At 50.2% G+C, this 12,370-nt stretch overlaps 1 protein-coding gene across 2 annotated transcripts; it reads right to left on the bottom strand.

Moving 5' to 3' along the window:
- Positions 1-2,424: 2,424 nt before the first annotated feature.
- LOC129044656 (protein SPATA31F1) lies at positions 2,425-9,318 on the bottom strand. 2 transcript variants are annotated; one of them, XM_054502724.1, is made up of 5 exons: positions 9,082-9,099; positions 8,409-8,454; positions 7,822-7,882; positions 6,686-6,788; positions 2,425-6,602 (listed from the first exon to the last, which is right to left on the bottom strand). In XM_054502724.1, exons 2-5 carry the CDS (start codon positions 8,421-8,423, stop codon positions 3,032-3,034), a joined length of 3,750 nt encoding a protein of 1,249 aa, XP_054358699.1. In that variant the 5' UTR covers positions 8,424-8,454; positions 9,082-9,099; the 3' UTR covers positions 2,425-3,031. The 2 variants fall into 2 exon arrangements, with proteins under 2 accessions (XP_054358699.1, XP_054358698.1); XM_054502723.1 differs by having other exon boundaries at positions 2,425-6,788; positions 9,082-9,318.
- Between the last annotated feature and the right edge of the window lie 3,052 nt (positions 9,319-12,370).

Raw genomic sequence — 12,370 nt, 5'->3', positions numbered from 1 at the left:
TTGATCTTTGGGGATGCTTTAGGAAAACATCTGTTGAATGTTGGTTCAGCAGGTTTGGGCCTTGTGTCTCTCTGCCCTGGGGACCATGTATGGCTGGGCCCTTATCCCTTAGGCACAGAATCAGCATTCAGAGCAGGGACACATCCATGCTTCTTTCCATCCTGGCTCTTCTGTATCCAAGCAGTGGACACATTGTGCTAAATGCTGGGGTCCTATCAGATGAAACAAGTCCTGCCATCACCTCCTCCTAGTGACGAGATGGTGAGTGATCCTGGGTTTCCTTAGGAACCAGGGGCATCCCACTGTCCCTCAAAACATGTCATAAAGAAGTCACAGCACTTCCTTCCCTTTTTCCAGCTCTTGGCTCCTCTGTGGTAGGTCAGAAGGGGAATGCAGAGGTGCCACCACCTGAGGGATAATAGCTGTCCAAAATCGATGTCCCTTCCATCTTCTCAGGGCAGCTTCATTGTCTTCCTGCTTCCCAATCCCCTCATCCCACCCATATAACCTCCCTGGTCCCTCACCTCACTGAGCACTAGGATGCCATCTCTGCCCTGTTTCTCCATCTCCAGCTTCATGCTCTTGCGCAGGCTCCATGCATTTAGAGCTTTCTCTGTGATCTCTCCTGCTGGTACAGTCTTCCAAGAGCACCTGCCGCACAGATATCAGCAGCAGCTTTGGTCACCTTTTCACCCACCTGCTTGGGATCTAACAGAAACTTTCCATGGTAACTTCCAGAATCTTTCTCCACCTCCAGCTTTCCAGCTTTGGTTCTCCATACGGTTCCCCCTTCCCACAGGCATGGTCCCTTCCCAGGTCCTCACTCATCCCTCTGGGTCTTTGCCCACACTCCCTTATATGTGGAGGAATCCTTTCTTCTAATCCATGAAGTCCTCCCCCATTAACTCTACCTTCTCTCTACCACCAGTGAAGTTCTGTTTTTAGCCAAAGCCAGCCTGTCAACTTGGGGACTTGCTCCCATTCCTTAACTTCTGCACCACAACATTGTTCCAGCAGTTCTCTCCTTGAGCTCCTGCATCGTTAATTTATCCATCTCAACTGGATGTTTTCCATTAACATCTACCATGCTATGTCTCCAGTCTTTTTTGAAAAGCCATTTTGGGTTCTAATGCCTCACATTTCTGTATCTTTATTTGAACAACCTCTTTGAGGAGTTTATATTACCCTTTCTAACACTAATTGCTCTCTTTCCATTCTCTCTCTCTCTCTCTCGATGGAGTTTTGCTCTTGTCACCCAGGCTGGAATGCAATGGCACAATCTGGGCTCACTGCAACCTCCACCTCCTGGGTTCAAGTGATTCTCCTCAGCCTCCTGAGTAGCTGGGATTACAGGTGCGCACCACCACGCCCAGGTAATTTTTGTATTTTTACTAGAGACAGAGTTTCACCATGTTGGCCAGGCTGGTCTTGAACTCTTGACCTCAGGTGATCCGCCCGCCTCAGCCTCCCAAAGTGCCGGGATTACCTGTGTGAGCCACCGCGCCCAGCCGTCCACTCTCTCTTGAATCCACTCCAGTCACACCTTCATCTCCATCATTTACCTGAGGCTGCTCCTCTTAAGGTCATAAATGATCTCTGTGTGGCTAAATCTAACACTCCTCATCTTAGTTGGCTGACTGGCAACTTTTCATGCAGTTGATCTCTCCTTGAAAAACTTTCTTGTTTGGCTTCTAGTATTTCACACTCATCTTGTTTTCCTTCCATCTCACTGGCTACTGCTTGTCAGTTTCCTCTGTTTACTAGTCCCTCCTTTACTTTCCAGTTTCTTAACATAGAAGAGTCTCAGGGCCCACTCCTTAGATGTCTCCATTTACACTTAGTTGTTTGGTGTGTTATCCAGTTGCATAGTTTTTTCTGTCTCTCTCTCTTTGTATTATCTGAAGCCAGGACCCTCCCTGAGGACCATCAGGCTTCTGTGTTGAGGATAAACTGTTGGTTGAATGGTCTCAGGATGAAATGGGGAGATTAGTTATGATGCTACTGGAGTGATGATAGCAGTAGAGAGGGTGAGAAGTGGGCATTTTCTCGATGCATGCTTGAAGGTAGAGATAACAGGATTTACTGTGGGTTAAGAAAAAAATCAAGGATAACACCATTGTTTTTGTCCTAAATAACTGGAAAGATGGAGCTGCCTTTCACTGAAGTGAGAAATATCATGAATAGAGTGGGTTTGGTATGTGTGATTGAGTGGTGGTGAAAGGTAGACAACCAGTTCATTTATTTTTGTATGGTTTGAGATGAATATTGGACTTCCGAGTTTATAATTTGACTGGACAATTTGGGAGTAATAGACTGTCGACCCCATGGGATCATGAGCTCCACTGGGTCAAGGCCTGTGTCATGTTCATTGATGTGTTTTGCATAGTTCTTGGCACGTAATAAACACTCAAATATTTAATTGTTGAAAACAAGATGCTTCTCAAAGTAATTTTTATTGTGGGTTCCTCCTCACCAGCTGATTACTTCCTCCTGTGGCACTACCACACACCTCATAGCCCCATTACAATGATCAATGCTTTGTCTGTCTCCACAGCCCTGACTTTGGATTCAACTAATGTAAGGTCTTACTATGCGTTAGCCACTCTCCTAGGCCCTGGAGTTACGGGACAGTGGAAAACATTCTGGTGGGATGGATGGTAAATGTTCAGAAATCAAGCGTGACCTTTAACTTCAGTGCACTCTAGATAAGAGCTTTTCTTCTTTGATGTGGATTGGTGACCCATCTGAAAGGTAAGTTAAAGCTCTTTCCCTAGACAGGAAGGACTTTTTAGCTTCCCTCACACCTTCCCTTAACACAATACAGCAGAGACAAGGAGCAGACAGACAATGTATTGCTGAGAAATATAGAGTGTATTTCTAGTGGCATCTGTCCCACCTGCACAGTTATGGAAATGACAATACTGGTCCTCTGGAGGGCTGCAGCAGTTGGGGAGCCTATAAACCCTTTTTCATGGCTCTGCGTGTTCTCCTTGAGCAGACCAATGTTTCTATCTGAGGTGAGGGTCAGGGGCTAGGTTGGGTGCCCTGGTTTGGTGGCACAAGCCTCTCGAGGACAGTGACGAGGGCAGTGGCGGGGGTAGCCCAGGGCTGAGGCAGAGCCAGGTTGTCTGGAGTGTAGCCGGAGCTTATTGTCTAGGGACTGGGGACCATCCAAGAAGGCTGGGCCCACCAGCTTCTGAGCAGGACGAGATTGGGCCTTGGAGCACCTTGTCGGCTTCTCTGTCTTATTTTTCCCTACAGGGCTCTTGGCTGGAGCCACGCTCTTTGCAACATTTTCTTTTCTGGTTTTGGCCACCTTCGCAGCGGCTGAGAACATGGAGTCCTCATGCCCTTTGCCTTTTGTCTTGGGGTTAATATGCTGCAGAAAACATTTAATTTTATTTCTCAAGCTAGACTCTGGAAGGCTGGGCTTCTTTTGAGTATGGGCTGGCATCACCAGCCCATGCAAAACCTGGCCTTGCAAAGTTTGGCCCTGCAAAGGCTTACCCTGAGTTGGTTGGCTCAGGAAAGCCTGACCCTGTGAAGCCTGGGGCACCACAGTCCGGGCATTCTCAGGAATTGTTGCTGGTTCAAGGATGACAGTTAGCTCAGTTTGACTGTCTTGCAGGTCACTGTCAGATTCTTTCTCCCCAGGGACTCGTGGAGGTAGCTGTGGGAGCTTAAGCTGAGGGTGATGCTGGGGGCTGTGTTGACAGGGATCAGCAAGATGAAAGCTACGGCTCCATCGCCAGGACCCTGGGGGTGTCTTGTTTGGAAGCATCCCTGCTGGCCTCTGGTCTTCAGCAGGGCGTCTCTCTTCTCTGGTTGAGGAGCGCCCAAACCCCGCATCCCCTTCTCTATGGTCCCTGGCTGCTTTGGTTTCCTCTGGGTCCTCTCTCTTTCCTGCTAGCATGGGGACATGGGCTGGGTCCTTGCTCTTGCCAGGGCTTTGGGGCTCAGGGCCACAGGGTTCCTCCAGGCTGGGGTTGTTCACACTGGCCTCTACCTGAACACAAATCATGTGGGCCTCTGTCATGTCCCCACTGGGTTGTAAGATCTTGGAGACCAAGTGGGCAGAACCCTGGGGTACAGCTTTGGAACTAGATTGCTTTTGGTTCTGCTGCACTGCCTTCAAGTCATTGGCCAGCTGTTCTTTAAGGTGAACCCCTTCTGCATTAGGGGCAGGAAGAGTGTCTGGTGGGATGGGTAGTTCCTGGAGCAATGTCTCCCCTTGGTGGTTTAGACTTTCAAGAGACTTCTGTGTGGATATGTTCTCTGGTGCTGCAGCAGTTTGTTCCCTGGACTTCCTTGCCCTAATGGGAATTCCCCATTGTATCTCTAGGACCTTTTTTCTCAGGTGGAAGTTTAGTTTGGTCAAGATATGTGTCTGGAGTGAGTGAGGGCTAGTAGGATGTGTCTGGCTTTCTAGAGGTAGTGTCTCCATTGTTCCTTTTGCTGGCACTGCAGGCTGGAACTCTTTTGCAACTTCTGTACAACTCTCCTTGTTGCCTTGAGGGCATGGCCCAAGACTTATACACTGTTCTTCAAATGAAACCATCTGAATCAGAGGCTCTGCTGGGATTTCCATAGGACTAGGCACCATCTCTGTGACGACAGATTGGCTAGTGACTGCCGGGGCCAGGGCCCTGGGGAGCGCCACATAATACAGAGCAGGCAGCCCCGACAGGAAGGCCAGATGCTTGTGCCGTAAAGTTGTCTCCAGTTTCTCAATGGCTTCCACAGACAAGACTCGGAGCAGCTTAGGGTGTTCAGTGACAGTACCTGGTAAAGCCTGTTGCTGCTGATCAAGGGCCGTTGGCATCCAGGGCATAACTTTGTGATGTAGGTCTGGGTCACTTGCTGTCTGCAGTTCCAGGAACTGGCTTTCTGGAATGCAGGTTAAAGGAGCCACTGCCAGGACCCCAGAAATTCTGCAGTCCCAGGACCTATGTACACAGGCAGGTATCTTGCCCTGGTGGATCTGTCCACATTTGGAGTCGATGTGGTTCTGCAGTATTGCCTTGACCTGAGTTAACAAGTGTGGCATGGGGATGGACACTGGGGCCACAATGGGTGAGAGCACATCGCAAGCCCCGTTAGCCTCTAGGGCTACAGGCTGGGGGATGCTCACGTTGGCTAGGGCTGTGCTGCTGCAGGACACAGTCTGCTGGTCAGTGGAGGTAAGGAGCAACTGGATGGACTGCTGGATCTTCTGAGGCAGGCCCCAGCGATGGTGAATCAACCGTTTCTGGATGTGGAATTCCAGCAGCTTCCGGGCATGCTCCGGGAAGAAGAGTAGTTCCCTGGTGAGCACTGAGATGGACTTCCCTGTCTGGGAAGCTGTCATGGTCTCAGGAGACTGAGCTTTGCCACAGGGCTCATGCTGCATGAGGCACTGGGTGTGCTGAGACCTCTGGAGGGCAGCTGGCCAGCCCCACTGAAGCTGGAGTTGCCTCTGTAGCAGGTGCCACTCCAAGGCTTCATACTCGGCCAGAGTCAGAAATGGGACTTTGATCTGAGCTCGTTGATGGTCAGATGGAGACACCCAATTTGGGGAAAGTGGGGAAGAGGGTGGGGCTGACTGGGGTGAAGTATTAGGGAGCAGTTGGGGGAAGGAAAGCTCATTCAAGAGAAAAGGATCCTTCAAGGGGGGCTTGGGCACTTTTTCATTCTTGGGGGGGCCTTGAGATCCCATGAAAGTGGCAACCAGGGACTCACTGTGCAGAGAAGGGAGCCCACAGAATAGCTGGCTGTATTTCTGCTGGAGATCACTCCCTGAGTCATTATCTTGTCCCCCAGACTGTGGATGGGGGCCACTTAGGGCTTTAAGGGCTGGAGAGGGCAAGGCTAGAGCCATAGGGTTTGGACTTTGCTGACAGTGGTGTCTTTGTTCTGGGTTCATAATGGACCATTCAGAAACCCAGAAGGTCTGGATGGGCTGGCCAGCCACACGTGAACACCAGGTCTGGAGGGAAATGGTCTCAAATCTTTGAAGAGAGACCTGAGGAGTATTATTCAGGTTGAAAGAAACTGGCTGGTCATTTCCAGGTTGGTAATACAATGGTGGGTTTGGCATAAGCTGCCTCAGGGACTCCTCCACACGTCTTGGGAGCCCCCACCTCTGGAAATGCGTCCATTTTTTAACATGTACCTCAAGAAGCCTCAGCACTTCAGGACTGAGAAATGGCAGGTGGGCAGGGAGGACCATATGCAAGGCCATCGGATGCATCGGGTTCGGGGTTTCTGGGTTCAGGGACAGCAAGGAGACCTGGGAATTCAAGTGATGCTGGCCTTGGTTTTCCTGGACAGAGCTGGGGTTGCTCTGCATCATCTCCTCCTGGTTCAGTGGAGCCCTTGGCTCCTCAAGCCTTGAAGAAGCCATCGTGTTTGGGCCCCGGAGCACATCTGGCACTTGAAATTCCGGCCCTAGGTGGAGGTGATCAGCCCAGTAATCTTGTATGCCATCTGCATACTTTGACTGGGCAGCTGACTGGGTTAAAGATTTCTGATCCGTTAATTGTGACAGTGTTGGGGTTACAGATGACAGTGAAAGCTCTCTGGTGTGCCAGGAATGAAACTCCAGACTCTGATCTAAAGACATACTAGACATAGACAGTGTCTCTAGGCAAGAGGAGCCCTGCAATGGCCCCGATAAAGTCAGGGAGATCTGGTTGTTCTCACCCACCAGCAATTGCTGAATCTCCAGAGCCATGGCATTGCAGATTTGGCAGCAGGGATCTGCACACAGGATTCGCCGCACACTTCCCTCCGGAGGAAGCCAGCCCTGGCTGGGAAGGGAAACACGGCAAAATTAATGATGGAGTGACATCTGCCTTCTTGGAAGAGTGTGGGCTGGAGTTGGCACTCTCCTTTCCCAGTCCTGAAAACCCTGGGGCCTATACCATCTTGTTGTCTACCTGTCTGCTTTCCTTGCTAAGAAAATGCCATTTGGCAAGGTGTGGTGGGCTGGGCTGATGGTCTGGAGCTTGTTGGGCAAGGACTCAGACAACCCATGGGAGGGCATGGCCCTCAGAGAGGGCTGGGAGTTGGAGTCAGTTCTCTGTTGACCTTGTTGAAAAGCTGAACTAGGAGAACGGAACCAGGCAGTTAGCTGATGGGGCATCACCAGGAACATCACCAGTTAGAACCCAGACCAGTCTCATTTGAGGCTAAGAAATCCAAAGCCTGTATTCAGTACTTCTAAGCTGTAGAAAATGAGGTCCTTGTGGGACTTCTGCATTCTGGGGTATTTGGTACCCCTAATGTTATACCCAGCATCTCTTGGGAACCAGTCCTGTTCTCTAGAGCTCTTAAGGAGAGGATAATATAATAGACTCCTGTCTAAGGAGTGTCCCAAGTACTGGCCTCACTGAAGACAGAACTGGAGGAGGTCATGTCAGCAGAGTCTAGCCAGAGTCAGGTATTTTCCCTTGAAAGGGTATAGCTTTATTCCCTTGAAAGAGTATAAAGAGAATAAGACAAGGATGACTTCTTTATTCAAAACTCATTCTCTTAACTGGGTAACTTATCTCATGGCTGAGTGCAGCTCCATGTAATATGTTTTATGAATTATACACTAGTAAAATCCTGAATCGTAGAACTGCTGTTACCCTAGCACAGAACCGAACTGGGCGTCTCATCTCTCCTGAGACATGTGAACCCCACTCTTCCCTGGCAACCCTCTCAACCAGTGTCCCTGCTTCCACTGTGTATGTCTCCCTCCCAGCCATTATCTTTCTCCTTAGTCCTGCCCCAGGCCAAGCCAAGAAATCATCATAGGCCAGGCTGGTTGTTGATAGAGTGCAAAGAGCAATAGATCACCTTTTAATGATGGAGAGCAGCTTCTGTGGCTTCTCAGCTTCTTCCCAGGAACGTCTCCTAGCTGAGGAATGGGGAGACAGTGTTATATGGCATGGGATAATTTCATAGGCATCCTATAGGAAGCTGAATAGTAAGGCCTTTGACTCTCATCAAGAAAAGACTACAATCCTGAAAAGTCTGTACTCTAAGGCATGTGTGAGTATGGCATCACTATAACACAATGTCCCATATCTAATTTCATTTGATTTTTACAACCACAATGTGATTGAGGCAGGATTGTCAGTGTTTTGCTCATTTTGTGGATAAGAATAAGAGATGAAATGACTTCCACAGGGTCATAAAACTAGTAAGTTATAAAATTAAGAACATCTGCTCTACTTTCATAATTCTTCATTTCCAGGGCATTGAGGTACAGGATTTTGGAACATTCTCAAGTTATGATTTCCCACCCATGGAAGTTTCAGTCTGGGGAACGGGAGTCTTCAGTGGCAGAGCACCTGGCTCTTGGCTCCAGAGGTCACAGAGGGACAGGATTCATGGGAAACACCCACAGTGGAAGGGAGTCAGAGGAGAGATTGGGACTTTACCTGTTGATGCTGCATCTCTAGCTCTTTGCCTGACTTTTTGGTGACACTTAGAAGACAAAAACATTAGAATGTGAAGCTAGGACACCATTTTCTTTCTCATGTCCAAAATGAGACAAAACTTACATACATTTTTCACTCCCTTTCAATATATCTATCTGTATTTTATACACTCTCCTGAACTTCCTTTGCCTATTCCACCTTTTTACCCCATTTTCCTTCTCTGCTTATTTCGGATTCTCTTGGAGGCTTTTCTAAATTCTATACCTCCCATCTGATTCAGAGAAGTCCTGCTGGATACTGAGGATGACACAGGAGGAAAAGCAGAACAGACAAAAGGGTAAATGGTTCTAACAACCAAAGGACTTCTGCTTACAAAGCCCACCAACCAGAAAAATCCCCCATATTCAGAGATCTTCCGAGATCCAGCAAGATATACTTCATATTATCTAGTTCTCAACCCAAGCCAAATAGAGAGGTTCTTGGCTTTTCAATCAGAGTGTGTTGCGGGAAGGGCCTGGTAAGGAATTATAGTCTCTGAGAAGAAAAGTATTACACAAAGGTAACTGAAGATATGTTATAAAAATTCTGGGGTGGGGATTATAAGGGGGCACGCTAAGAACTTATAGGCTTCTTATCTGAGGCTTATTTAGTTCATTTGGGATCATAGCCCTACCCGGCAGCAGCTCCTTTTAGGTTCCGAACTCAATTTATGGTGGCTCCTTTTCACTTGCCAGATAATTACAATAATGATGAAGATGGAGCCATACGTGTATAAGGGATATTCAACATCCCACAAAACAAAAGTAGGGCTCAACATGGTCTAAACCTCATTAGCATGAGATCAGCCATCCCTCTATCTCGGCATTCAGGGTTCTGGTGCCTAATGATGGCCAGTGCTAGGCCTTGTCATGTCCACCTCACAGAAGATGGAACTAGGCCACCAGACTGCATCACAAAGCCCTCCTGTTTCATAAGGTACATGTAGTAGGGAAGCTCGTGTGGTGATTCAGTCTGTAGATGAGGGTGTTTTGAGTCTGGGACTGAAGGTGCCACAAGCAGTGTCTATTTCCTAGTCTGTCTTCACTTTCCACTCCCTATACCAGCCTGATGTCTTGGCTCTCTCCTTCACAACTGTATGGTCACCTGTCCTCAGAAAACTGAGTGCTTTGGCACAGGGGGCACCTTATGAGAAGGGGTGGTTAGGCCAGAGGAACCTCCACTAACTCTCCCACTAGTTTTGGAAATATACCTGAGAAACACACATGAATTTAGGGAGGGCGGAGTCTGGTTATGGCTTGGAAATGGAGATCTTTGACGTTTCAGGCAATGGGTGATTGGTAACAGAGGTGCAGGAAGGGGACCATGGCTGATGTGGTAGGGTGGTAGGGAGAGGCCACGGTGGTCGTACGTATCTGGTCTGTGTGGCCTCAAGCTTGCAGATGGGTGGGGAGAGACTGTAAATGCTACCTTCCATGGAGGCACATTCACGCTCAGGGAGATGAATGCCTGCAGAGATGGGTTAGTGGCCGCTTCTGACTGTGGGTCACAAGTGACTAGTTGCTGTTCATGATTGGATGTATGCTGTTTGCCTGAGGATTTTTTTTGTTGTTGTTTATTTTTCTCAAATCTGGATTTTGTAAATTTTTAGGCAGGGCATGTGTTTTCCAATTCAGCTTCAGGACCCATTACTTCCATAGCCAGACTATTGACTTACCTGCCTAGCTTTTGTAGATATTGTGATATGCCACCAACACCTCAGTACTCCTGAATTTCCTTGAGAGAGTTCTGCTCTGGTAATGGTGGTCTCAGGCCAAGAAACCTTTGGGCTGAAAGATCTCTGAAGAGGCTTTGGTCCTTCCTCAGTATCCAGCCCACCCAGCAGATGTGGTAAGCACCCAATATGTGCTCAGCCCTAAGCTGGAGAGTGTTGAGGATACAAAGACATTTCAGCTGCATTGGCTTTCTGCTTTCAAGATACTTAAAAATGTAGTTTCAAAGACAAGACTGATTCCTACAAAGCAAGAGCCAACAATCAGTACAAATAGACTTATATACTCATTTGTAAGGCTCTGGCCACAAACATTCCATTTCAGAAAAGAGAAATCATAGTGAGGATCATGGTCATCAGAGAGGGCTCCTGGGTAGTTGAAGTTAAGTTTAACAGTGCAGGCTGTGGGTAAAAGGACTCTTCCTGGTGGGAGAAAAACTTACAGGCTCATGCTGAAACTAGGGAATTGGCCATGGAGTTCATTTGGCAATAAGAAATGCAGTGTATCTCTAGCAGAATATAGAAGGCAGGACTGGAGAGCAATTGTGAGAAAGATTGGAGGATCAGGATAGAGGCCTCTTGATGGAGGAAGGGTCTTTGTATCTATTTTATTTCAATCCCTAAGACTATTTTTTTTTTTATGAAGTATTTATTGATCATTCTTGGGTGTTTCTCGGAGAGGGGGATATGGCAGGGTCATAGGATAATAGTGGAGAGAAGGTCAGCAGATAAACACATGAACAAAGTTCTCTGGTTTTCCTAGGCAGAGGTCCCTGCGGCCTTCTGCAGTGTTTGTGCCCTGGGTACTTGAGATTAGGGAGTGGTGATGACTCTTAAAGAGCATGCTGCCTTCAAGCATCTGTTTAACAAAGCACATCTTGCACCGCCCTTAAAACATTTAACCCTGAGTTGACACAGCACATGTTTCAGAGAGCACGGGGCTGGGGGAAAGGCCATAGATCAACAGCATCCCAAGGCAGAAGAATTTCTCCTAGTCAGAACAAAATAGAGTCTCCTATGCCCACCTCTTTCTACACAGACACAGCAACAATCTGATCGCTCCTTCCTTTCCCCAAACTTCCCCCCCTTCTTTTCAACGAAACCACCATCGTCCTCATGGCCCGCTCCCGATGGTCGCTGTCTCTTCGGAGCTGTTGGGTACACCTCCCAGACAGGGCAGCCAGGCAGAGGCGCTCCTCACCTCCCAGACAGGGCGGCCGGGCAGAGGTGCTCCTCACTTCCCAGACGGGGCGGCCGGGCAGAGGCGCTCCTCACCTCCCAGACGGGCGGCCGGGCAGAGGCGCTCCTCACCTCCCAGACAGGGTGGCTGGGCAGAGGAGCTCCTCACTTCCCAGACGGGGCCGCTGGGCAGAGGCGCTCGTCACCTCCCAGACGGGTTGGCAGGGCAGAGACGCTCCTCACCTCCCAGAAGGGGCGGCCGGGCAGAGATGCTCCTCACTTCCTCCCAGACGGGGTGGCGGCCAGGCAGAGGCACTCCTCACTTCCTCCCAGATGGGGCGGCGGCCCGGCAGAGGCGCTCGTCACCTCCCAGACAGGGCGGCTGGGCAGAGGCGCTCCTCACTTCCCAGACGGAGCGGCCGGGCAGAGGCCCTCCTCACCTCCTAGACGGGGTGGCAGCCAGGCAGAGGCGCTCCTCACTTCCTCCCAGACGGGGTGGCGGCCAGGTAGAGGCGCTCCTCACCTCCCAGACGGGGTGGCCGGGCAGAGGTGCTCCTCACCTCCCAGACGGGGCGGCCGGACAGAGGTGCTCCTCACCTCCCAGACGGGGTGGCCAGGCAGAGGCGCTCCTCACTTCCCATATGGGGTGGCTGCCGGGCAGAGGCGCCCCTCACTCCCCAGATGGGGCAGCCGGGCAGAGGCGCTCCTCACTTCCTCCCAGACGGGGTGGCAGCCGGGCAGAGGCGCTCCTCACCTCCCAGACGGGGCGGCCGGGCAGAGGCGCTCCTCACTTCCCATACGGGGTGGCAGCCGGGCAGAGGCGCTCCTCACTTCCCAGACGGGGCGGCCGGGCAGAGGCGCTCCTCACTTCCCAGACGTTGGGCGACTGGGCAGAGGCGCTCCTCACTTCCCAGATGGGGCAGCCGGGCAAAGGCGCTCCTCACATCCCAGACGATGGGCGGCCGGGCAGAGACGTTCCTCACTTCCCACACGGGATGGCGGCCGGGCAGAGACG

The sequence above is a fragment of the Pongo pygmaeus genome, chromosome 13, assembly GCF_028885625.2.
Source record: "Pongo pygmaeus isolate AG05252 chromosome 13, NHGRI_mPonPyg2-v2.0_pri, whole genome shotgun sequence".
In the NCBI taxonomy this organism is placed as follows: Eukaryota; Metazoa; Chordata; class Mammalia; order Primates; family Hominidae; genus Pongo; species Pongo pygmaeus.
Note: the sequence above shows the minus strand (reverse complement) of the source record. Positions and strands in the feature narration are given on the sequence as shown.